At 40.9% G+C, this 26,743-nt stretch overlaps 2 protein-coding genes across 2 annotated transcripts; one reads left to right on the top strand and one right to left on the bottom strand.

The window, feature by feature from the left end:
* Positions 1–3,475: 3,475 nt before the first annotated feature.
* epdr1 (ependymin related 1) lies at positions 3,476–9,489 on the bottom strand. Its single transcript, XM_039003324.1, has 3 exons — positions 9,022–9,489; positions 8,112–8,320; positions 3,476–3,829 (listed from the first exon to the last, which is right to left on the bottom strand). Exons 1-3 carry the CDS (start codon positions 9,321–9,323, stop codon positions 3,639–3,641), a joined length of 702 nt encoding a protein of 233 aa, XP_038859252.1. The 5' UTR covers positions 9,324–9,489; the 3' UTR covers positions 3,476–3,638.
* A 7,652-nt stretch (positions 9,490–17,141) lies between these two features.
* Positions 17,142–25,334, top strand: nol7 (nucleolar protein 7). Its single transcript, XM_039003642.1, has 8 exons — positions 17,142–17,369; positions 19,264–19,324; positions 22,265–22,320; positions 22,422–22,447; positions 22,568–22,676; positions 23,059–23,180; positions 24,493–24,570; positions 24,798–25,334. The coding sequence occupies exons 1-8, from the start codon at positions 17,182–17,184 to the stop codon at positions 24,869–24,871; spliced, it is 714 nt and encodes a 237-aa protein (XP_038859570.1). The 5' UTR covers positions 17,142–17,181; the 3' UTR covers positions 24,872–25,334.
* The last annotated feature ends 1,409 nt before the right edge of the window (positions 25,335–26,743 follow it).

A 26,743-nucleotide genomic window follows, 5' to 3' on the forward strand; every position in this document is an offset into this window, starting at 1 on the left:
CAAAACATGATTCAACAATTTAATTAACTGACAGAGAGATGGTTAATGAAACACAAGTTGGCATTTACAGTAGGCTAGTCTGTAACATTGGCTAGCTTTCAATAAATTGGCTAAATGGTCAATGGAATTACCTCTTCATATTGCCAAGACAATTGGTATTGCATGCTACATATTTCAAGTGCACTCAAAAACAGATATGTATATTTTTTTCAGTCTGGGAGCTAGCTAGCTATGTATGTTCTTCTTCATCAGACAGCAGCTCACGTTTTCGCAAGAGGCTGTGTTTACATCATAGATAGAAGCATAGCCTTCATCACGAGGGGTATGTACGGGATGTCTGATTGGTTTTAAGTTTAGTAGTTAAGCAAATTTTTCTTAGCGGCTGAGTGTTGGAATATATGTTTTAGGAGAAAATGTGTAAGAATTGAAGGGGCCAACAAATTTGTGTCACAAGAATGTTTTACTGTCATATACAAAAAAATCTGTTCCTCCCTTCAGGCTTCGGCCAACCACCTATCTGTCCTCCACTTCAACACACTTATGGACCCTTCCCAAATTAATTCGAAGGCAGCGGCTATTCTTCCTGGGGTCCAGCACAATTAAGGCAGTTATACAGTTTTAAAAACATTACAATACAATTCACAACAGATTTCACAACACATTATGTGTGTGCCCTCAGTCCACTACTTCACTACCACATATCTACAACATAAAATGCACACGTGTACATGTGTGTATGTTATCATGTGTGAGTGTATCCATATGTCTGTGTGTGTGTGTGTCTTCACATTCCCTGCTGTTCCATAAGGTGTATTTTTATCTGTTTTGTAAATCTAATTTTACTGCTTGCATCAGTTACTTGATGTGGAATAGAGTTCCATATAGTCATGGCTCTATGTAGTACTGTACACCTCCCATAGTCTGTTCTGGACTTGGGGACTGTGAAGAGACCAAATTATTATTATTTTTACTGTGAAATAGCAATGTATCTGGTCAAACACAATTTTTTCCAAAAGTTTACTAAGGGTTGGTAACGGGGTGATTGGTCGACTATTTGAGCCAGTAAATGGTGCACTACTATTCTTGGGTAGCGAAATGACTTTTGCTTTCCTCCAGACCTGAGGGCACACGCTTTCCTGTAGGCTTAGATTGAAGAGATGGCAAATAGAAGTGGCAATATCGTCTGCTATCACCCTAAGTAATTTTCCATCCAAGTTGTCAGACCCAGGTGGCTTGTCATTGTTGATAGACAACAATAATTGTTTCACCTCTTCCACATTCAAGTTACGGAATTAAAAATTACAATGCTTGTCTTTCATAATTTGGTCAGTTATGCATGGATGTGTAGGTTCAGAATTTGATGTTGTTATGCCTAAGTTTGCTATCCTTGTCAATTAACAAATCATTGAAGTAGTTGGCAATATCAGTGGGTTTTGTGATGAATGAGCCATCTGATTCAATGAATGATGGAGCCAAGGTTGCCTTTTTGCCCCAAATTTCATTTAAGGTGCTCCAAAGCTTTTTAATATCATTCTTTATATTATTTATCTTTGTTTCAAAGTACAGTTTCTTCTTATTTTGTTCAGTTTAGTCACATGATTTCTTAATGTACAGTATTGTTTGCGAATCGGCTGTGCAGCCGGACTTATTGGCCATTCTTTTTTCCTCATCCCTCTCAACCATAACATTTTTCAGTTCCTCATCAATCCACAGAGATTTAACAGTTTTTACAGTTATTTTCTTAATGGGTGCATGCTTATTAGTAACTGGAACAAGCAAATGAATAAATATGTCAAATTGAGCATCTGGTTGCTCCTCATTACACACCAGAGACGAGCAAATATTATTTACATTTTCAACATAGGAATCACTACAAAACATCTGTTTACATGTTATAGGCTGATATTATTATGTTTGCTTATATATATGTATGCTTATACATGTTTCATTAGTTGTTATATGTCAGGATTACTTCTGTCTGCAATCCCATGTAAAATAAAACAGGTTATCTACCCGCTTGGCATAGTTCTGGCTACAATACAGTATCCAGGCCATGATGAGTAATCCCTTCATTGTTGTTATGGAACCCAAGATGGCTACCAGTTAGTCCTTCTAGTTACTCACCTAAAATGGCCGACCGGTGACGTCATAACATCCGGTCACTTCCTCATACGAATCGTAGCCTCTACCAAGATTGTCCATTGTTAGCCAAATCGCATGCTAACTCCTAGCTGCTAACCCTAATGCAAACTCATCCCTACTGTACATAGTGCTGTATGCTGTACATATAGCCTACTGGCCTAGTGTGCTAGCCTCCAATGTATATACTGTGTGCTACTACCCACAGCATGTGGCCTGCTGGCCTAGCATGCTAGCTTTTCTTGTATATCTTATATATGCTAGCCACTAATTGTATCCTGTGTATACTATGCTACGCTAGCCCACCTGTATATACTGTCAGTAAGCCATACTGTTAGCCTAGCTGCTAATACACGCTAGTAGCTCTGTCCATAGTGTACTATTGTGTCCTAATGTGTACCACATTAGCCTATGCTAATACCTGACCATTATAGTACATGTGTCATTCTCATTGCTATTACATAGTCATTAGCCTGTAATGCCATTATGTAATACATGCTCTTCTCTTGTCTTCTCTTGTAGACAACCACTACAACACTTACACTACTAATAGTCTCCTCTTCCTGTTTGCCGTGTGTGTTTGCTGTTTGTAAATAAAGTGTGCCTCGTCTCCCTGTCTCCTGCTGGTCATTCTACATCCTCTAACCGGGATGCCGGGACAGTTGGACCTACACCTAAACCGGCACCTCTATCGGAGTCCACCACCAGTTGGTAGCACTCTTTTTCAATGGCTTTTATAAACCATGTTCAAGACATGTTATTAGTCAAGATACTTTGTCAATGGAAATTGTGCTGATTTGGTGCCGATATGGTGATCTTCCAGGACCAGGTCGGGCCTGTTCCTGTAACTGCTACATCTAAATTGGCTCTACCATCACCGTGTAGCTTTATGCTGAGAGAACAGGGGTGTATTTCAATAGTCCAAAGAGGCTTCTTCTCCTCAGCTCTTCTCCTTCATCTCTTGCATTGGTCTAAAAAGACAAGATGGGTGTAAATGAAGGAAAAGAGTCAAGGAGACCACATATCAAAATTGGATATGTAGCTAAATCTGGTGCAACATTTTGTTGTGCATGGTCCCTGACAAATTAATTAATAAAAAAAGGCAAGGAGAGGAAGCCATTTTAGACTATGGACATTCCCCTTAGATGATGTAGTCCTCCGGGGTGAAGTTTCCCCTGAGTACAGATCTAGGATCAGCTTCTCCTCCCCGATTTATGGCTCCCGAGTGGCGCAGCGGTCTAAAGCGCTGCATCACAGTGCTAGAGGCTTCACTACACACCCTGGTTCAATCCCGGGCTGTATCACAACCGGCTGTGATCGGGAGTCCCATAGGTCGGTGCACAAATGGCCCAGCGTCATCCGGGTTAGGGGTGGGTTTGGCCGGGGTAGGCCATCATTGTAAAATAAGAATTAGTTCTTAACTGACTTGCCTAATAAAACAAAAAGTGGGGGAAATGTGAAAACTGAGCGCATGGGGTCAAAGGGGAAAGGTGAAGGCCTCAGCAGTCGGAGTCCATCATCTCTGGGTGGGCCGACTGGCAGCTGCTGGGCGGTGTGAAGACTTCCGGGTCGCTGATGCCCAGCTGGAGGTCAAAGAAGCGGGTAGAGGTAGTGACGCTGCTGTTCCTGGTGTAGGTCTCCTGGACAGGGTAGCAGTCCTTCACTGTGTAGACGCCCACCCACGCCTCATCTGGTGTAGCAGGGAGAGGTAGGATTAGGATTTACTTTATTGTCCCTGAGGGGAAATTTGTACATTAAAATGTGCTGTTACGTCTACATAGAATAGCATAGGTTAAAAACATGAGCTCCCCCCCACACACACACACACAAAGGTTAATCAGTCCATGGCAAGGCTGTGACTCGGTGGTCAGTTCCACATGATTTAATAAGTCAAACATTAGTCACATAAAGTGGCCTAGTTGGTCTAGCAGTACTGGCACAGCATTTGACACATATCTACAGTGTCTGCATATGTTTGAATCTGGCCAACTGCCCTTTGACAACCTCTATCACTATATTTTCAATAAAATCTGAAAATCCCTTAAAATGTATACTTGAATAAACACTATGCACATGGTAATCTTCCACAATAATGCACAATTATAAGTTAGACATCACAACATACAAATAGGATACTTTGCAAGGGCCTGTATTCTCAGAGTGGTGAAAACGATCCCATTTCACCAAGAGCCAATTTGCAGCAAGACAACTAGGAAATCTCCACCAAGGGTCAAGTGGACAAAATCTGTGTTAACCGTTGTGACTCACATGATGCCCTTGACCTTTTGAAATAAGTTGCTTGTCATCTCTTGACAAGCACTTTGCACTGAACACCCATAAAACGTTTTGGGGATAGGGGGCAGCATTTTCACTTTTGGATGAATAGCGTGCCCAGAGTGAACTGCCTCTTACTCTGTCCCAGATGCTAATATATGCATATTATTATTAGTATTGGATAGAAAACACTCTGAAGTTTCTAAAACTGTTTGAATGATGTCTGTGAGTATAACAGAACTCATATGGCAGGCAAAAACCTGAGAGAAATCCAACCAGGAAGTGGGATATCTGAGGTTGGTCGATTTTCAACTCAGTCCCTATTGAATGCACAGTAGGATATGGATCTGTTTACACTTCCTACGGCTTCCACTAGATGTCAACAGTCTGTAGAACCTTCAATGAGGCTTCTACTGTGATGTGGAGACGGATGGGAGCTGTTTGAGTCAGTGGTCTGGCAGAGAGCCAGGTCCCGGTCACGCGCATTTCACATGATAGCGACCTGCGTTCCATTGCTTCTCTACACACAAAGGAATTCTCCGGTTGGAACGTTATTGAATATTTATGATAACAACATCCTAAAGATTGATTCTATACTTAGTTTGACAAGTTTCTTCGACCTGTAATATAACTTTTTGAAGTTTTCATCCGACGTTCGGCTGTACCTGCACGAGCGTTTGGATATGTGTACTAAACGTGCTAACAAAAGTAGCTACTTGGACATAAATAATTATCGAACAAAACAACAATTTATTGTGGAACTAGGATTCCTGGGAGTGCATTCTGATGAAGATCATCAAAGGTAAGGGAATATTTATAATGTACTTTCTGATTTCTGTTGACTCCAACATGGCGGATTTTTTTATTTATTTTCTGAGCGCCGTCTCAGATTATTGCATGGTTAGCTTTTTCCGTAAAGTTTTTTTGAAATCTGACAGCGCTTGCATGAAGAATAAGTGTTCCTTTAATTCTATCTAAAACATGTATCTTTCATCAAAGTTTATGATGAGTATTTATGTTATTTGACGTGGCTCTCTGCAATTTCTCCGGATATTTTGGAGGCATTTCTGAACATGGCGCCAATGTAAACTGAGATTTTTGGATATAAATATTAACTTTATCGAACAAAACATATATGTATTGTGTAACATGAAGTCCTATGAGTGTCATCTGATGAAGATCATCAAAGGTTAGTTATGAATTTTATCTCTATTTCTGCTTTTTGTGACTCCTCTCTTTGGCTGGAAAAATGGCTGTGTTTTTCTGTGACTTGGCTCTGACCTAACATAATCGTTTGGTGTGCTTTCGTCGTAAAGCCTTTGAAATCGGACACTGTGGCTGGATTTACAACAAGTGTATCTTTAAAATGGTGTATAATAGATGTATGTTTGAGGAATTTTAATTATGAGATTTCTGTTATTTGAATTTGGCGCCCTGCACTTTCACTGGATGTTGGTCAGGTGGGACGTTAACCTCTCTAGGGTACGTGGGACGCTAACTGTCACGTTCCTGACCTTGTTTTCCTTTTGTATAGTTGTGTTTAGTGGGTCAGGATGTGAGCTGGGTGGGCAGTCTGTGTTGTTTGTTCTATGTTAAGTGTCAGTGTTAATTGACCTTGTATGGCTCTCAGAGGCAGGTGGTTGTCGTTTTCCTCTGAGAACCATATATAGGTAGGTTGTTTCACATTGTTTGTTGTGGGTGGTTGTCTTCCGTGTCTGTATGTCTACCACACGGGACTGTTTCGTTTGTCGTTCGTGTATGTAGTCTGTTCCTGTTCGTGCATTCTTCGTAGTTTGTAAGTTCTCAAGTCAGGTCTGTCTACATCGTTTATTTGTTTTGTAGTCTGTTATAGTGTTTTCGTGTTTCGTCTTACTTTAATAAATATCATTATGTCATATAACAACGCTGCGCTTTGGTCCAATCCCTACTCCTCCTCTTCGGACGAAGAGGAGGAGGACAACCGTTACATTAACAGACTTCCCCAGAGGAAGTTGCCGCCACTATTTCATTGTAATTTCCTGTCCTAGAGAGGAAATGCATGTTTAGGTTCAACCGAAGAATGATGAAGGCTACTTATACATATTCACAAATTGGGTATGAGAATTTCCACGTGGAGTTGATAAACATTAACAAATAGGGCACTGAAAGCTGTCAGTGAAGCTAGCTTGAATGCTAACCTTATCTAGCTAGCTATCTTGCTAACATTATCTAGCTAGCTAATGTTATCGGTTGTTGTTTTTTTTGTTTTTTTACTACACCGTATTCAAAATATTAGCCAACTGGCTCTATGGCTGGTTCTGGAGCTGGATATGTCATAAGCATTGATTTAGGGAAAACTTTGCCACACTGGCCTATTGTTATATCCAAAGTTTTGGCATCTTCTATAAATTGCAGTGGAGCACATAGTGAAACAAAACTTTAATGATCAAAACCATTCATCTCTGGGCTATGGGGGGAGCATATCACACATATATATACAATTTTTAAAATTGTAATTATTTTTTTTTTAAACAGACTAGCTAAAAAATAAGTGAACATTTATAAATTATCCAATGGATTATGATAATGTTTCTGGTTAAAAAAAATGATGCAAAAACATGTTTGCACCCTCTATTTTAAATTTGCTCCATTGCTCAGGTGGCCAAGTGAAACACAAGTCTGTTTGGTTCATCTGAGTCGATAAGAAGAATAACTTTACAGGTGTTTCTGATTAATAATAATTGGGGCGGCAGGTAACCTAGTGGTTAGAGCGTTGGGCCAGTAACCGAAAGGTTTCTAGATCGAATCCCCGAGCTGACAAGGTAAAACAATACGTCGTTCTGCCCCTGTTCTTAGGCCGTCATTGTAAATAAGAATTTGTTCTTAACTGACTTGCCTAGTTAAAAGGTAAAATTTAAAAAAAACAATGCCATGCGGGTGGGTGGTAACATTCAAATAAAACCCAGCCCTGAAACGAAATGTAGGCCTAAAATGATTTGTATGTCATAGGAAAAGACACCACATTCACACGGATTTGCAGTGGGCAGTTTGGATTTGTCACTCAAGCCCAAATATATCATACTTTGACTAAAACAATGACTTAAATGTTTGTCGTTGACTTAAATCGTTGTGCAACATTATGGGTAAGCTCTGGCCATTGTCTTTCATCTCGAAAAAGTTGATTTCTACTGGTGTGGGCATTTAACATTGCTCTATATATGAACATTAAAAGATAAAAGTAAACATTGAAGCATGTCCTGTTTCTTCTAAATAAGATGGCGTTTGCCAGCCCACTGGTGAGCTTGATGCTTCCAAACATTTAGAAACCAACTTTTTGGTCTTCAATGGACCTTCATCAGGGGCCTTCACTTCCTTCTAAGTATACAGTTTTTCTACAAGCACCTGGTAACACAATGGAGTGAGTGTAGGAACACCTTCCTAATCTTGAGTTGCACCCCCTTTTGCCCTCAGAACAGCCTCAATTCGACGGGACATGGACTCTACAAGGCGTCGAAAGCGTTCTACAGGGATACTGGCCCATGTTGACTCCAATGCTTCCCACAGTTGTGTCAAGTTGGCTGGATGTCCTTTGGGTGGTGGACCATTTTTGAGTCACACGGGAAACTGTTGAGTGTGAAAAACACAGCAGCATTGCAGTTCTTGACGCACAAACCGGTGCGCCTGGAACCAACTACCATACCCTGTTTAAAGGCACTTACTTTTGCGGGCTGGTTTCCTATCTGACCACTCCTGCACCTCGATCATGTCTCCAGGTCCACCGATAAAGTACTGGTCCTCATAGGTGGAGTTCATAGGGATGTCAAAGGGGTCCCAGGCCTGGGTCAAGGGGATCTTAGAACACTGCTTCGTCTTCTGCTCGATCTGGAACAGCAGGCCACTGTTGTACAGGTAGATAAACTCAAAGTATCTGGAGAGTGAGTGGAAAACAAAGGAAATATTAAAATGTCAAGTTTGTAATAATAGGAGAAAATGCATGTGATTTGAATCAATCATACTGTAGCTAGGTAAATAGTAGCTATTCAACATAAGAACCACAGGGTTGGTCCTTTTAACATTAGGCCTATTATATTGCCTTTTGCATTACTGATTGATCATTGATAATAACCAAGTAATTAGATTATTGTTCAAGGTCTATCTATGCTGTGAGAAAAACACTTCTCCTCTTTTGGCTCTGGCTGTTGTCATTTGTTTTACTTGGGCCTATTAGGGGTACGGAGAGCTTATCCAAAAACAGGGCACTGGATCAACTACTTTCATGAAGGTCAGCAACAATGCTGACTCATAGGTCTGAACATAAAACAGTTCTAGTTCATAAAGAACACATATGCTTATTATTTAAAATATGAATATAAAAACATTTATAGTCTTATGTTGGTAAAGGTTCAATATCACACAATGTATTTTTGTTTCATAATTTTGCTGTTATTGTCTATTTAGGTCTGCAATCACGATGGTAGAGGGACAGCTCAAGCCATATTGACGCTTTGTAGCGGCCATCATCGGTATAGCATCAGTATCCACAATACCTAAACTTTGTTTATTTGACCTCAGCAGTTGGACAAACGCTATTCATGAATAAAAACGAATGTTTCAAAGTAGCCTGCTTACTTCTGGCATGGTGTATGTCTTTTATTCTGTTGAAGAAGCCTTATTCTGTGGTTCTGTGCATCATACGACACCGAGGCCCGTGCATTTCGCCCAGTGTCGTGGTTGTATTCGACGGATCTGCCCTCCCATTGCAAGGGCGCAAGACAGGGCTGAGCCGGTGGTGCGAAAGCTGTCTCCGGGTAGCTCAGAGCAGGTACCACCGCTCCCAAGCAAAATGCAAACACAAGAGGTACAAAATGAGTCATCCTGGAGATATGGAATTCATTCAAGTGAAGGTAAAAACCATGAACTGTTGATTCCATTTGATATGTGGCAGCAGGTTGATAACACCGCTGAGTCTTTGATACCGTTACACTCAAATAAAAAGCCCTTTTGTTTTTTCATAGCAGCTCACGCAGTCGCAAATCCGTCATATGATAATAAACATGTTTGTATAAAAAGGATACATTTAAGGTAATATTATGTTATATTAATTATTGTAAACATATATAGCATGATATGCAGTCGTACCTTTTAGAATTTAACAAGCACAGGAACATTTAGCATTTTGAAATGTACATGTTTAAAATTGATATTTGCCACTTATCTTTATTTCTTTACAACGTATTTATATAAATGATATAAACATAAATAATAGCCAACAAATAATAGCCCATACATAGTATGGAACGCCGTTTGGGTCTTTACGTGTCAAAAAATATACACTTCAAATAACACTATTTGACGTGTCAAATAAGCTTGTTGACCAATCAGGACCTGAATATGACTGCAGTCACATAACAATTTATCGCGTTCATTCATTTTTTACGTAGTTATTACACATTGATTACACTATCACTCGTATTTCATATGTCACAACGATTCATCGATACGTATGATATGATGCTGGTAAACTTGTCTCGCGCACCTGCCCTTCCCCAAGCTCTGGACAGTGCCTGTCATAAAAAAGCGAGCTAGCTGATGGATGCAAACAATGTTCTTCCCCAAAAACACAGCAAAAAGACATAATCTGTTTCAATAGCTATAATTAGCTAGCTAAGGGGGACAGATCAAGTAGCTAGGTGTCATCATCTAAAATAACCCTAATTTATAAGACAGTTCTTATTTGATTAATGGTGGTCGGACCCATCCATGTGAAGCTAGCCATAATAAGGATTAGCCACAATAGTGGACTTTAGGGTTAGCCTTCAAAATAAAATATCATTGAGAGTAATGCAAATGAATACAAATAGTAGAATTATGCCATACTTGAATAGATCGTGCTAAACGAGGTTGGAATGTTGTTTATATAAAATCAACAAAATACAATAATTTCTTAATTTCACAAAAATCTGTTGAAATCACACTGGATGTATTAGACTTTAAAATTGCATTGGGGGCATACTTATTTCACTGTACAACCTACCTATGGATTGTGCATCAATGACATGGGGTATCAGTCTACTCAGTGACACCCAGAGAACATTAGCGTCGTAGCTCTTATTGCGTGACTCTGAAACAACTGTGAATTGAGCCTCATGTATTGTACCAGTCAAACTACTATCTGTATTGAACACTGATCCAGAGGAAAACCAATAGAACGTGGATGTTCTGGAGCCTGATAACTCTTGAGGAGGACTTTGGGGGAAAAGCACTTGAGTACTGAGTAGGCTGATACCCCATTGCATTGATCCCCAATCGTTAGGTAAGGCTGTACAGTGCAATATGAATGTCAAAACGCGCAATAGTCTGACTGGGGAGGTGATTTCCCACAGTCAAAGTCCCGCAATATGAGCTACGACGCTAATATTTCCGTAAACTCTTCAAAGTTGTCTTCTCTGGTTGTCTCCAAGTAGACTGATACCCCATTTCATTGCTCCACATTCCAACACTCCAACCATGTTTAACATTATCAAGTCTAAATATGGCATGATTTCAACAATTGTAACCTTCTGCATCACTTTCAAATAGGGACTTTTATTTTAAAGGCGAACCACAATTTCCACTATTGTGGCTAACCCTTATTGTGGCTATCTTCACAACACATAACCCGGTACGGTCAAGACATACTATAGTAGTTAGATAAAGCTAGCTAGATGCTTATAACGTTAGTTTTGGGCAACAGGGTTAAGTAGCAGGCTAGCTATTTTTTTCAATCGCAGAACAAGAAGTGGCTACCTAGCTAATACTTACTCACATGGATTCCTAAATCATTGCTAAGAATATTGAAAATGACTCCAGTTTCTACTGTTCATTGTTTTCAGGCTGGTTGTATTGGTGCTAGCTAGGTACCAAGCTAAAGCTAGCTAGTTACCCCATAAGTTGCTGATAACATCTGTATCAAAGATATTTGCAAACATTTTTGATCCTGCTCGTTTGATCCTGATCTAATATCAAATAATATCGAATGCTTATACAGACGTTTTCACATTCGGTCGAACAAATAATGCCTTATTACCAACGCGGTATTGTATAGCTTTGACAGTGATCGTAATGGTTGCGCTTGGCTTGCATGTGCAAATTCAGCACACACAACATTCTCTAATAGAATTGTGTTATTTGACGTGTCAAATTAAAAGCTTATTTGACGCGTCAGGTATCTTTAACGCGCAAAGACCCAAACGGCGTTCCGTACAATAGTGCGTAGGCTAAATTACATTATGTTTTTATTTCTATCTTACTGTTATCTAGATCTGTTCATGTGCATGTTTTTTTTTTTATCATACTTGTAACGAGAGGGCGGGCTTGTAAAAGTTTTGGTTCCATCAATCAGCTGATCGCGGCCTCCCGGGTGGCGCAGTGGTCTAGGGCACTGCATCGCAGTGCTAGCTGCGCCACCAGAGTCTCTGGGTTCGCGCCCAGGCTCTGTCGCAGCCGGCCGCGACCGGGAGGTCCGTGGGGCGACGCACAATTGGCATAGCGTCGTCCGGGTTAGGGAGGGTTTGGCCGGTAGGGATATCCTTGTCTCATCGCGCTCCAGCGACTCCTGTGGCGGGCCGGGCGCAGTGCGCGCTAACCAAGGGGGCCAGGTACACGGTGTTTCCTCCGACACGTTGGTGCGGCTGGCTTCCGGGTTGGAGGCGCGCTGTGTTAAAGAAGCAGTGCGGCTTGGTTGGGTTGTGCTTCGGAGGACGCATGGCTTTCGACCTTCGTCTCTCCCGAGCCCGTACGGGAGTTGTAGCGATGAGACAAGATAGTAATTACTAGCGATTGGATACCACGAAAATTGGGGAGAAAATGGGATAAAAATTTAAAAAAAATAAAAAACTCAGCTGATCGCTAGTTTCGCCAGAGATAAAACAATAGCACAATTTCTAAACCATCCTGTACTGTCTTTGACAATAGAGCTCGCCAGCTTGTAGTCCTAAAACCCGGACATTAGTTAGCCTACCTCTGGTTTGTTCAGCCATTGCTATAGGGAAATAATAGGGTTTTGGGACATATAGCGAAAATAAGGTCTGAGATGAACACAGGTTTGGGAGTTTTTATACGTTTTGTTCTATGAGATAATATCAGTTGGTTAACATGACCTTTATGATTGATGAAGGCTTTGTGCTTTATGTGCCTTTTTAAATTACATAAATTGCTTCATAATTCACAAAAAGTGACGTTAGCTGATTAAGATGATCTAATTGAACAAAACGTATAAGATCTCCTAAACTTGTGTTTACCACATACTTTATTTTGGGCATTTATCCAAAACCCTACAAAAACTCTATTTCCCAATAGGCTTAATTCCACGAACCATTGCGGAGTTGGTGCCTACAAAAAGACGCCATTACCTATTGCCAGAGAGGAAGCGAGGCCCAACTCAGTGGAAAATCTGTATCCCTCCAGTAGGTGGCGTTTTTTTTTTTCTTCGCCCACTAACCAATGAGTTTTTGTATGGAGGTAAATGAGACTGTCGAATTTGGTAAACAAAAACATGTATGGCTTGTTGCTACATGAGGTTTATTGATCAAATAGAAGTTTCGTAATGCTTAAGTTGTTACTAGTGTACTGATATAAGTACGACACGTAACATCCCAGCAACTTTGAGAAAACACGCTATAACGGAATTGTCTCAAGATTGCTATGCATATTCATAGTAGCATTGCGTCTCTCTCCATGGAATACAGGTTGTTGACGTCAACAACCCTCATGAAATATTCAAAATAATATCACTATAATGAGATGTATCCACCAATCAAAAGACATGATAGGCGGGAGATAGACAGCCCGCTGGGCCACTTTGTGGACAACGACTCATATTGTTAGGGTGAAGAGACATGTATCTAGTATCTAGTTTCAATGTACAGTGAAATGCCTTTCTTGCAAACTCAAAACCCAACAATGCAATATTCAATAACAATGAATTACTAGAAAAAAAGACACGAGAAATAAGAATAGGAAATATGAAATGCACAATAAAGTAAGTAAGTACGCATACTATATACAGGAAACATTTTAAAAGTCAGTTCCAATACAATATTTACATGTGCAGGGATATTGGAGTGATGGAGGTAGATATGTATAGTGGTAAGGGGACTAGGCAACAGGGTATAAGATAAACAGAGTAGCAGTAGCTTGCATCCTGTCAGTATATCCATAATCTTTGCTATTGATCTCTATGTGGGAGGGTTAGGTTATAATGCCGCATTTAAAACAACTGGGAACTCGGAAATATGCCGACTTCCGAGTGTTCATGACAGTGGAGGCTCCTCAGAGGAGGAAGGGGAGGACCATCCTCCTCAGTGAATTTCATAAAAATAAAAATTGTAAAACATTCAAAAAGTTAGACATTTGGGATAAAACTATACTAAATATAATCACGTCACCAAATAAGTGATTAAAACACACTATTTTGCAAAGAAGGTCTACAGTAGCCTCAACAGCACCATGGTGTAGCGGGAGCACAGCTAGCTTCCGTCTTTCTCTGGGTACATTGACTTCAATACAAAACCTAGGAGGCTCATGGTTCTCACCCCCTTCCATAGACTTACACAGTAATTATGACAACTTCCAGAGGACGTCCTCCGTCTTTCAGAGCTCTTGCAGCTTGAACTTACATGTTGTCCACCCAATCAAAAGATCAGAGAATGAATCTAGTACTGAAAGCATAAGCTCCAGCTAACTAGTACTGCAATGTATAAAATGTGGCGAGTAGTTGACTCAAAGAGAGAGAAAGACAAAAGTTGAACACTTTTGAACAAATTAATTTCTTCCAAAATGAAGGAGAAGCAAGAGAGAAAGAGAGAGATTGTCATTCTTTTTCACTTTCAGTTTCACTTACTTAGCTAGCAAATGCAGCTAGCTAGTTTAGCCTGCTGAAACAGAGGGATGCTATGTTAGCTAGCTGGCTATGACTTTCCAACACAACACTGGAACTCTTCCAAGTCAAGGTAAGCTTTTGGTATTACTAATTTATTGCCACTGGGGCCTGCCGGTGTAACTGCTTACTGACTGTACACTAACGTTGCTGCATGATTGTAGTGGGTTTACTAACGCGTTAGTTCTATTAGCTATGTTGACTATAATGTTACTTTAGCTAATATGGGGACTAATAGGGTAACAACGATGTCGGCTGTGTGCAGCGGTTTGGCTTGAAAAGTTTTTTTCACCTGGTCACATATAGTTGATGTGTTGGGCATTGAAATCCACAAGCGAAGGGAAGAGGTGAGAGGAGGAGAGCCATAGATGTGAGAATGAATACAACGTGGCTGCAATGAAAGTGAACTGTGTTTACGCGTGATCAGGGGTGTATTCATTCTGCCGAAAAACATTTCTTAAACGGAAGCAAACGGAACAAAAACGGGGATAAACTTACCTGAAATTGTCCAATAGAAACTGTTGAACTAATGATTACATCCTATATCAACTAGATGCAGGCAAGAGTGTGCAAGGCTTTATTGAATGTCACTGACTGTCCATGTGTCACTCTCTGTCACCTCAAATTTGCCTCTCGACCTGTGTGCACCTACGTTGTAAACTTTCATTCATAGGCTAGGTTGTTGCAACCTCATGATGGGTATAGGGAAAAATGTTGTATCATGTTGTAGCCTAAACCTATCGCTGTTACATTGAACTGGATGAATGGAATATGAATGAGAGTCATGTAATATGCTGTAATAGAAATAAGGCCATGCTCATAAAAAAAAAAATGGTCCTTCCACCTCTTTAACGACACTGACCTTCTGACCTGACATCATGATTTGACCTCTTTTTTTCCAGAGTTCAAGACATCTGGGAACTGGGAAATACCAGGTCAAATAATGACTTCAGTGATCTTCAGGTTGGAAAGTCGGAGCTCTAGAAAGAAGCCTGAGTTACTAAGTTGGAATTCCGAGTTGAATGACTGTTAGAAAATATTTTCCACAGTCGGAACTCATTTTTTCCGCAGTGTCTTGAACAAACTGAAATCAGAAGTCCGAGATTCTGAGTTCCCAGTTGTTTTGAATGCGGCACCAGTTGTCTTGAAAATCTTTGGTTTCGCCCCGACGTGGACTAATGAGGAGACCGTGGATGTGGTTGGAAGAGCGCGCTTGTTTGAATTGGAAAAGCGTTGCGGTAGCTATTGATAAAGAAGAACATCAAGACGAAGCAGCTGCTTTACAAGTGGGAGCGCTACGGAGATTGTGACAGACGGTTAAATGGCGTCCCTTGAGAAGGCAAGAACAAAATGTATGTCAGGAGAAGTGCAGTATTATCATAAGGAGACGTATACTTGGAATACGGAGGGGAAATGGAGTGAAAAAGAGAGGCAGAGGAGATCTAAGAGAGAGAGGAAGAGGGTGAGCTTGAGTATTAAAATTGGCAGGAAAAGGGGAGATGTTTTGTTAAAGAAGAATGGTAGAAAGTGTAAGCAGAGTGAGCTGAAGACAGGAGGTGAAATTAAAGTGAATGAGGGCGAAGTATCGGAGGTGGTAGGTGTGGTGAAGTTCTCGGAGCTCGAGGCTTGCACCGAGGGTCAGGATGAAGATGAGTCTGACAGTAGGAGTGAAGTTTTTGGAAAAAGTGGACCCTTGCCTTTTGGCTGATCCATTTGTGGTTTCAGGGTGGGTGATAACAGAGTTGGATGCTGTGGAATCGGTGAGGGTAACCAGAAGTGGTCTTGTGGTAATTGTTTGTGTTTCTGCTGGTCAGAGGGAGAAGGCGCTCCGCATTAAACAAATGGGGGAAAGAGATGTGAATTGTTTTTCTCTCAAGAAAAGGGTGCCATTGAAAGGAGTGATTACTGGGGTAGCAGTAAATGTAAAAGTTGACCAACTGAAGGGGAAGATTCCCGGTGTTTGTGATTCTCGTCGTTTGGTGCGACGCAGACAGGGTGGCGTGAGTGGTGAAACAGAAGATTATTGTCTGTTCTTTTGAAAGTTAATGTTGAGTCTTTGCCCGACAAAGTGATATTAGGCTATATAAGTTATCCTGTACGAGCTTTTGTGCCGAATAAATTACGTTGTTACAGGTGTCAAGCTTATGGGCATGTGGCAGCAGTGTGTAGGAGGGAGGTTTCTAGGCGTGAGAAATGTGCAGAAGGGCATGAGACAAAGGAATGTGTAGCATTGGGGAAAGTAGTGGTATGTGTTAATTGTAGGGGTGCCCATGGGGCTAGGGATCAGAAATGTCAGGTGTGAGAGAGGCAGGTTGAGGTTTCCAGGGTTAGAGTAGTGCAGAAGTTGTCATATGCTGAGGCAGTGAAGAAAGTAGAGGAACATGGGTCAAAGGGGAGGGATCCTGAGAGGAGAGGTGTGAGTAGTAGAGCTGTACCATTAGAGTGATAAACCAACAAGTGATATGTTTCAGTAAGATTGGATTTTTAGCATTTATAGCAATGGCTATCAACTATACTGCAGGGATTGAGGTTTTGGTGGCAGCTCCAGAGAGGTATTTGGGTGTGCGAGACTTGACATCATAAGAGTTACAGGGTGTGTTAAGTGATGGTGTCCCATCCTTTCAGGTTTTTGGCCTGAAACTAAATAATTTTAAATAGTGGAGTAGGGTGGTGTTCTTGTTTATTATGTGAGATTTTTTGGGGTGAGTGTTGTGTTAGATGGCAGGGTATTTGTTTATTTATTTATTTTTTCAAGCAAAGTAGTAGGGAGTTGTACTCCAGTCTAGTAGGTGGCGGTAATGCAAAAAATGTTGGTTGAAGAAGAAGTTAAACCTCATCGAAGAAGAAGTGGACTGATGACGTATTGACCTAAGATGGCGAAAAAACTGCTTAGGAAATCTCCTTCGTCCTCAAATAAATTCAATAGTGCAAACATGACGGATGATTTTCAATTACATCTCGACTCAAGCGACGACGACGCTGCTCCAGAAGAGGTGACCTTCGAAGAGTCAAAGGCTTCTGCTCTACGGAGCATGAAAAATGCGTTGGAGACATCCAAAAGGTACAGGCTAGCTACCTACCTGCTAATGCTAACTATCGCCTCATGGTACAGTAGTATTTTGTTTAGTTAGAGTAACGTTGATGAAATCACGTTTTTTAAAATCGAAAACCAGATGTTTTAGGCTTCTAGTAAAACACATCAATTCTGGTCTTCATTTTTACAGTACATTGCAAAAGTGATATTTTGGTCTTTTAGTAGTACATCTAGTTAATTTTGCCCACCTAGCGGTTCAACTCTACTCTTAAAATCGTGATGTAGAGAAGGTGCCTCTAAATTAGGGTTCCCCAATTTGACCCCCATGTTTTCTGAGCAAAAAACATTGTTGTTAAATTTTTATTGTTGGGCATAAAATACTTCCAAATGTAAATCACTTGGAGTTGATTTCCTGCTGTTTTTACAATCTGTTCCCAAGTATTCCCACGCGTAAGAGACGTGATCTTATACTAATAATAATTGATTGGATTTATATAGCCCTTACATTTTTGTGCCAGAACTCTCAACATACATCAACTCTCAGGAGGAGAGGTGAGGAGTTATATGCCAATTAGGAATGAGGGGGATGATTAGGTGGCCAGGTTGGGAATTGGGGCAAACACCCCATCTCTCACAATAAGCGCCATGTCCCGTCGAGTCAGGACACCCATTTTTACCTCCCATCCGATAGACGGCACCCTACGCAGGACAATGTATCCAAATGTAATCAAGGTTTGAAATGATTGTTTTCGTCAAATATTATCTGTTTAGGCTTCTTACGGTCAATTTGCAGTCTAAAAATATATTTTTATTATGTTCTGGCACCCTGACCACCCGCTCAATAAAGAAAATTGTCTCCTGGCTGAAGCTAGTTGATGATCCCTGCTCTAAGTCATATTCATCTCAGGGGAGGTGTTCGGTATGAAATACACTTCCATCTATATATGCTGAGTGGTACCGCCTCAAGGCTTGCTATAAAAGCAGGTGACAGCGTGCCTTATTTGGTAATGGTCTTGGTAAATGAAGTGTGCAAATATATTCTGCATGATGCTTCCTTGACTAGACCACTGACCTTACACAAAATTCAAAAGGCATTAAGGCACATTTCTGTCTGACCAAATTCAATGTTTTTGCTTACCGTTTCATACTATGAGGTTGAGGATATGTTTGTTTTTATATTTGTAGCTACATCCATCATAAGAAATTGATGTCAGTGGTGGTCATGTCAACTCATATTTTTACAAACCGCTATGACTGATTGGTCTGCTCAAATAGTTGGCTCATGGTTCAATGGTTGAGTTCTAATCCGACATGGGGAAGATCTTTTTTTCAAATCTTTTTACTATATCCCGTGCCCACACACTTCTAATTCTGAAAAGTGATCGCCTACCTGTGAGGGGTCACCCTGGTAGTAGTTTTAGGTTTTTACACAGTACCCAAGACCAATCTGAGTAAATGTAACCATTGAAAAAAGCACTAGTCCGTAAATACTGCAGTCCGGGTTGGATTGAATTGAGCCCTTAATTTAAGCTATGATTGCATTTTCTTTCCAACACGATACCGCGATAAATGTGAGTCCACATTTCAAAGATTTATTGCACCCCATGGGGGATTTGAATTTACACCGCAAGTGGCAGTAGATGTCTAGGAACTCGGCACCTTACCACTGTGAGCTAACTGTCCAGAGCCATATTTCTTCACAATGCACATCATTTTATTATCAGAGGGTGCCAGTGGACTTCTGGTAAGTATGCTTTAGTGAGAGAGTATTGGGATATTTATGAGCAATTCCCCCTCCACCCACAACTTCTCACCTGAATTCGTTTTTGGAAAATGTTAAGGGGTTGGGCAAAGGCTGAAATTGGGGTTGAGAGTTACCCTTCAATGGCCGGCCTGAGGTAACGCATTCATTTGTTCACAGAGAAAAGGATTTTCTCAAAGAAAAGCGAAGGAAGAGACAGGAGCTGTTTCAAGAACAGAAGGTAGGTCCATGTCGTCAATATTATTAGCACAGTAACGGCGAGGTTACGTCTGTCACAATTGAATCATAATAATTTGGTGGGCGCTTATCAAGGTTTCCGTTCTGAGAATGTGGCCGCGGTCCGGCAGCATTTTAATTTACCGGACCCATATGCATTGGGTGTGTAACCCGATTAGGGAGTCCGCCCACGGTGTTCAGAATGACGGTAATTCACCTCAACAGAACATGCAGGTGGAGGATGCGATGGCGCGTGTCCTCACCGCACACTTTGAAGATGCTCGAAGAACTGTCCTCGTGTACTTTTCCTCGGCCAACGAGACGAGTAACGAACAGCGGAATCACTAGCCTATGCATAGTCGGCTCGTGCGTTTAGAGTTTGGGGAAGCACATTTTCACCAGCAAAAATGCACCTTTTCTGATAAAGCATTCCATGGATCATTGGATTTGCAGACTTATGTAATGTGAGGAGTAGATTGTATAGTCATCATTTAGGCTAATATAACTCAATCACTGTGCAAAAAAAAACAGTTAATGCATGGCTGAGCACGGATAGCGTAGAGGCCTGTGTTATAGGTTATATCAGAAATTCTTCTCTGCATGGCAAAATAAAAACACATTTCATGCAATTCTACTATACTTTATATGACCGGACACATTGGCAGAATCATTTTTAATATGACAAATGACACGGTAGCCTACTCTGCTGACACTGACTAACAGATCAATAGAAACTGTGTTGTCCATATAATATGCCTATGAGAAGGGGAGAAACATCAAATATGGAAAATGATTGTCCAAAAACAAATGTAAGTGTCACTGACCTAACAATAATGAGTGAATGTGCGCACTCGCCGTATTAGAACGATTTAGTCTTTTCATTGTCTTCTCTTTACACCAATAGCCATTTGCTTTCCAAACTATATTTTCCCACGATTATGTTTTGAAATATGGTGATATGCCTGGCTGGGCCTCTACTTTTGACTGACAGTCACAACTCAACAATCATCTATGTGGTATTAACCCAAATTGCGCTGCCTTTCCTTCTGACTGCAGGCAATGTAATTTAAAACGATCCATAACTTGTTTTGTTTTTTTAAGGCTAGGTGAAGCTAATGATTCTCTGGCCAAATTATGCTTTTGTAGGCTATTTTGATTTCTTTCTTTCTGTATAGGCTAATTAGGCTTTAGAATTGTGCCAATTTACTTAAGAAAAAGCTTCCCCTAGCCTGAGGCTCATAGGCGACATGTCCATATGTCAATCTACTATCCCCCATAGTAGAAAGGTTGACCTATTCTATTGGTCAGCTTGTTGAGAAAGAAATAGCCCAAACAGACTCTGGGACAGTTGTTGGACAATAGATCCCAAATTCATATAACCAGTAGGTCTAGTCTACATTCTTTTTAAAAACAATGTTAAAAAGCAATGAATCAAATGGTGGTGATGCCGTCTAAGGCACTACAGACCCAGGTTCGATCCCGGACTGTGTCGCAGCCGGCCTCAACCGGGAAACCCATGAGGCGGGGCACAATTGGCCCAGCGTCGTTAGGGTTGACCCATTGCGCATTAGCGACTGCTGTTGCAGGCTGGGCGCATGCACGCTGACGCGGTCGCCAGTTGTACGGTGCAGCTGGCTGCCGGGTTAAGCGAGCAGTGTGTCAAGAAGCAGTGCGGCTTGGCAGGGTCATGTTTCGGAGGACGCGTGGCTCTCGACCTTCGCCTCTCCCGAGTCCATACGGGAGTTGCAGCGATGGGACAAGAGTGTAACTGCCAATTGGAGAGAGAGAGGGTAAAAAATAAAGAATCTGATGCAACATGCTTGCATTTTTTTACCTATTATTTCTTAACATTAGCGTAGCAATGCACACACGGCAGTAGTCTACGCGCTAATGTGCATTTGTCTACCGGACAATGAAAGAAAGTTTAAAAACCAATAGAACGTTTGAGAAATAGACTACTTGTTTCAGTGGCACATGGCGGGTCTTTATAAAGTAATTGCCTCCACGGATATGTTCGGCTATTGCCTAGGCTACATTAAAGCAAGGTGAAGCATGCCTCATACTGTATGTAGTAAAACGTTCAGGTTTCAAACAAGTAGACATGTTTTCAAGATGCATACTGCCTCCAGCTAATTGCAAATTGGTGTGTGAGGCATTAATGAAGCCCCCTCCCTTACGTTGCTTATGCATTTGAATGGGAAGTGTGCTTTAGTTACCAGTTGAGAAATAAAAATAGTATCTTTTTAAATTGTGGCCAAAACTTTATTGGGCTTAAAATAGCTGTCTGCCAGATATTCATGCTGTGTGCATGTAATAAGCAAGATGCATAACAAATATACACGCGTGCCAATTTTATTCCACTAAATTATACAAATGAACCTATAGAACGATAAGTATGACCGGTCAAATGTATTTACATCAACTGGTATTTCCATAAATGAATAGGCTAAAAAGCAGAATTTCGCATTTTTTTATTTTATTTTTCTTCGCCCGGACAATTGTGTTTAACCAGCTTTTCTATTTTGTTACAGCCAAAAGCCGGCTATTACCCTGTTGCTTATACATGTCCTATTTCACATATGTACAAGTTTGTACTATACGCATGTGTGAACTAGATTTGTTTTTTTGCATATCCCAACTCCCCCTGAGACCAGCCATTATCCACGGCAACCCTGGAGCAATTAGGGTTAAGTGCCTTGCTCAAGGGCACAAACAGATTTAACCTTGTTGGCTCTGGGATTCGAACAAGCGACCTTTCGGGTACTGGCCCAACACTCTAACCGCTAGGCTACCTGCCGCCCATTTGTGTCAGAAGTTATAGCAAATAAGTTCACTTGCATTAAGGCAGTGTTTTGAGATGTTCTATTTCTCTCAACTTTCAGTTGCCAAGGGCTCAAAGGGTTATAATTTTGAGTGAATTTCTCTTCCATGTTGTTCTGTACAGAAAAGAAGACTTCTCCCTGCACATATTCTAGAAGAAATTGACACAGCTCCATCAAAGTAAGTCTATATTCCAATAAGCCTATATCCCAATATGCAACAATTATGATATACCTTTATATTGGCATATGAAACTAACTCTTCCTAACCCATCTCTTTAGAAAACAGAAGCTACCTGGAGATCAAGGTAGATATGTTAATCACCTCAGATTATTAAAGTAGCCGTCTCATTTACCTTTCGACAAATTGTTAAATGGCTATTGCTTCAGTTTGTAAAACTAAATTGGCTTTTTATCCTTAATCCCAGCTGAAAGCAACAATGAAGAGGCAAGCTGTTTAAGGGAGGAGGGGAGCGAAGGATCGAAAGAAGGGTATGAGAAAGAGACGAAGAAACGACTCAAGGGAAATATCCGGAGGTAAAACTGAATCCTGGTCCCATAGGCTGCATTTACACAGGCAGCCCGCAAAATGTCATATTTGGGCTGGCTGTGTAAATGCAGCCATAAAGGCATGTCTAACATGCTACACTGGATGTGTAACATTTGCCCTGCGTGAGATGAGGCCATTTATTTAATTGAAACCTGGACATAAGAAGCGTAGCTCCGTAAGAAGCTTGTGGTGGTTCTATTATCAAGAATTTTGACATGTCTCACGCTCTGCAAAAGTTACTAATCCAGTGTAGAAGCTAAGAGCCTACTGTTTTTCACAGCTCCCCTGTAAAGGTTCACCACTAGGCAAGCATCCTTTTGGAAAACTCCATTCTAATGCTTCTTTACTGACTCACGCCTCTTGTTTCAGTCTGAAGGGGAACTACAGGGTAATGAGGGTGGTGGACCAATCTTCAAACAAGTCCCAACAGCAGACAGCCATGGATTTCATACAGGCCAGACTGTATGGCCCGGGAAGTCGGAGGACGACAAGTATGAGTACTCACCAGAGTTTCCATTTGGAAAAATGTGGCACTGGACATTTGACCCATAGCATTTTAATTTAACGGACATTTGAGAAATTTTACGGACCTGGGTGCGTAACCTGATTAGAACGCCCATCCAGAGTGCTCACAATGACAGATTACATTTCGACGATGGGTATTCATCTTAACAGCTGATGCAACAGATCAGAATGTTTAGCTTAAAAAATGGAATAACAATTTCTTCATGATAAGTGAATGTTCGTTCCATAGGCAAATGCAATTAGCGGGAAAACCGTTGTCAAAAGCGCACAGCACATGCGAGCGGTTTCATGTGACAGATGAAAATATCTGTTTAAAATTTAGAGAGGGGAGATCTGGTTGACGAAAGAGTTGATTTGTGTGTCGCAGTGGTCTAAGGCTGTGCTGTGCCTCTAGAGATCCTGGTTCGAGTCTAGGCTCTGTCACAGCTGGCCAAGACCCATGGGGGAAAAAATTCCCAGAAATGTACGCACGAAAAGCTCTCGTGTGCAAATTTGTTTCATCCCTGTTAGTGAGCATTTCACCTTTGCCAAGATAATCCATCCATCTGACAGGTGTGGCATATCAATAAGCACATCTGTGTGCGGAGTATTTATATCTGTAATAAAGCCCTTTCGTGGGGGAAAAACTCATTCTGATTGGTCTGGGCCTGGCTCCCCAGTGGGTGGGCCTATGCCCTTCAAGGCCCACCCATGGCCGCACCCCTGCCCAGACATGTGAAATCCATACACTAGGGCCTAATGAATTCATTTCAATTGACTGATTTCCTTATATGAAATGTAACTCAGTCAAATCTTAGAAATCGTTACGTTTTATATTTTTCAGTTGTAATGTTAATACCTATCACATTACACATTTAGTAATGACAGAATGCATTTGAAACTTCACACAGTAAAGCTTGACTTAATACAATTATTTTATTGATAGGAGTGTGGGGAAAAGTGCTGGTGCACTTATAAAAGCCTATTTCACACCATAGCCTGCTGAATTTGAGTTTTTTTCCATTTAGATTTTGGCACAAATGAAAATGTGGCACTGACTCGCCCATGGATTAAGGTTTCAGCATTGTCACAATGAAGAGTTCGGCGTTCGACCAACCACCTGCGCTAGCACGCGCAATTACAAGCCTGCTTCGGTTAGCGGCAGGCAGGCGAGCAATATCCACTTTTGTAGTGCGGAGGAAGCCTGAGCTGGCTAGCTTTAGAAAATTGTGAGTAGATCTAGCTTCCACTGTAGTATACTCCTGTTCTAATATCAGCATTTGTCTCTCTTTGCTGCAGACAATGAACTTCTCTCCCTTCAAAATAAGAGGGGCCCAAATAAAAGTGCGGCCATGCAGTTTGTGAATAAGAAATGGGGTGAGTTTCCTACATCCTTCAACAAGCTGTGGTTGGCTCAGTTCTTCCACAGTCAATACACAATTTTTACATAGCTGCCAGGACTTAAAACGCATCCGTAGTAATGTGATTTATGGAATTGCATCTGGCTCTCTTTGGGTCACACTGCTACTCAGTTTACTAAATGGTTTTGTATAAAGTATGTTATCTGGGAAGGATTACTTACCCATGATGTCATATCCTTACAGGCACAGAGAAGAAAGCAAAGGCGGAGAAGTTGAAGAAGCAATGGATTCACAAACAGAAGGTTCCATCAAGCTGAGCAAATGGGGAAATATGGGGTGGACACCTATCGGGTAATCGCCCTTTCACTCTGCCCTGATCTGAAAGCGCTGGATAGGTTGAATAATTATGGTTATAGATCAAACTAGCCTCCTGATTTGGGTCAAAGTGCTTTCACCTATCCAGGCCATTGAGGAGCTGGATCAAGCATCTGAGTAGGAGTGCTGATTATGTAATTTGTCATTGTGATGTAAAATGGAAACCGAACCTGAATCAGAACTACTACTTTGATACAATTGATAAATATGACCGCCAATCTGAGTTAAGTAGACCAGCTTTAATGATTTTTTAAATAGTTGCACCTTATGTGGAATGATCTCAAACTCCTTGAAGTTGTAGCCTCTAGGGCAGGGGTGTCAAACTCATTCCACGGAGGGCCGAGTGTCTGCAGGTTTTTGGTTTTTCCTTTCAATAAAGCCCTAGACAACCAGGTGTGGGGAGTTCCTAACTAATTAGTGATGTTAATTCATCAATCAAGTACAAGGGAGGAGCGAAAACCCGCAGACACTCGGCCCTCCGTGGAATGAGTTTGACACCTGTGCTCTAGGGCAATTCATGTGGATGTTAGAGGGCCTTTTTACTGAAGAATGCTATTTTTCCCATAGTGTAATTGGTGTGAGACACACTGAATAAAAATGTAAACGCAACATGTAAAGTGTTGGTCACATGTTTCATGAGCTGAAATAAAATATCAGAAATTCACACAAAAAGCTTCTCGTGTGCACATCCCTGTTAGTGAGCATATCTGACAGGTGTGGCATATCAAGAAGCTGATTAAACAGCATGATCATTACTAGGGCTGTCCCAGACTAAAAGAAATCTTGGTCGATCGAGAGTCGTTCTGTCAATGTTTAAATGTATTGTTCCACAGTCACACACCCTATGTTTGAATAAAATCAACTACATATGCACTGAACTGGGCTGATGCTTTAAGCACACTGTTTGATTAAATTAGACAAATGACGATGGTCACTGTTTTTTTTTTTAAATGACTGACCGGCGCATGTTGTCTCCATCTTCTCTACTGCAGCAAAAGGGCAACACAGCAAGTGTTTATTGCGCTGAAGCTACAATTTCAGCCATATAGTTTTGTTTGAAAGGTTGTTACCAAAAAACTTCCCTATTCCCTCAACTCTTGCTCATTTTACGTGAAACATGACAGCATCGCATGCAACCAATAGGGCCTAACCTATCATAATCATATCAAATTATTATTACTCCGAAATCTGCAAAATGGATGCAGAGGATGTGAAAATCGAAATGGGTGAATATTTACTGGTTGCTCAGGAGGGAAGTCCGATCTGTGGAAGACATTTGACTTACTTATGGAAACTACTGGAGATCAAGAAAAAGGAGGAGCCAGCGTTGCATGAGTATTGTGTTCCAAACAGTTGCTGTTAGATTACAATATATAAGATACTTTATTACAGCAGACTAAACAGTTGCATGCATTCGTGAATTGTGGTTTGTTTAGGCTAATGTTAATTGTTTAATTTTAAAACAAAAAATGGTTGATTGCATTTCAAAGCATGAATGTATCGTATGCTGTGTGTTGGCATGAACGATTGATACTTCCGATGTATTCAAATAGAGGCCTAAATAAGTTACAGTATTAAGCCTAAACAGGACACGTTCTTAGACCTACAGCTCCATGGTGGTTATACAAGACTACTATACAAAGCCTACTAATGATGACATTACTTTATGATAATAATAAAGAAAAATGTGCTGTTAGATTACAATATAGTTTTTCTGCCTGTTTGGAAAAGTGTAAACACTAAGTAATACCAGTCTGTTCTAAGGGGGGAAAAAATTGTAATGCCTTTTACAGCATAGCAAAGATTAAAAACAG

The sequence above is a fragment of the Salvelinus namaycush genome, chromosome 11, assembly GCF_016432855.1.
Source record: "Salvelinus namaycush isolate Seneca chromosome 11, SaNama_1.0, whole genome shotgun sequence".
Classification (NCBI taxonomy): domain Eukaryota; kingdom Metazoa; phylum Chordata; class Actinopteri; order Salmoniformes; family Salmonidae; genus Salvelinus; species Salvelinus namaycush.

Bases quoted from the DNA above. Each gene is read 5' to 3' on its own strand.
- epdr1 (XM_039003324.1), bottom strand. From the start codon at position 9,323: ATGGAATCAACAGTTCATGGTTTTTACCTTCACTTGAATGAATTCCAT. The intron at 8,321-9,021 runs GTAAGCAGGCTA...CTCACTCTCCAG, and splicing joins AGACATACACCATGCCAGAA to ATACTTTGAGTTTATCTACC. The intron at 3,830-8,111 runs GTAAGTGCCTTT...CTGCTACACCAG, and splicing joins TAGGAAACCAGCCCGCAAAA to ATGAGGCGTGGGTGGGCGTC.
- nol7 (XM_039003642.1), top strand. From the start codon at position 17,182: ATGGCGAAAAAACTGCTTAGGAAATCTCCTTCGTCCTCAAATAAATTC. The intron at 22,321-22,421 runs GTAAGTCTATAT...CCATCTCTTTAG, and splicing joins ATTGACACAGCTCCATCAAA to AAAACAGAAGCTACCTGGAG. The intron at 22,448-22,567 runs GTAGATATGTTA...CCTTAATCCCAG, and splicing joins GAAGCTACCTGGAGATCAAG to CTGAAAGCAACAATGAAGAG.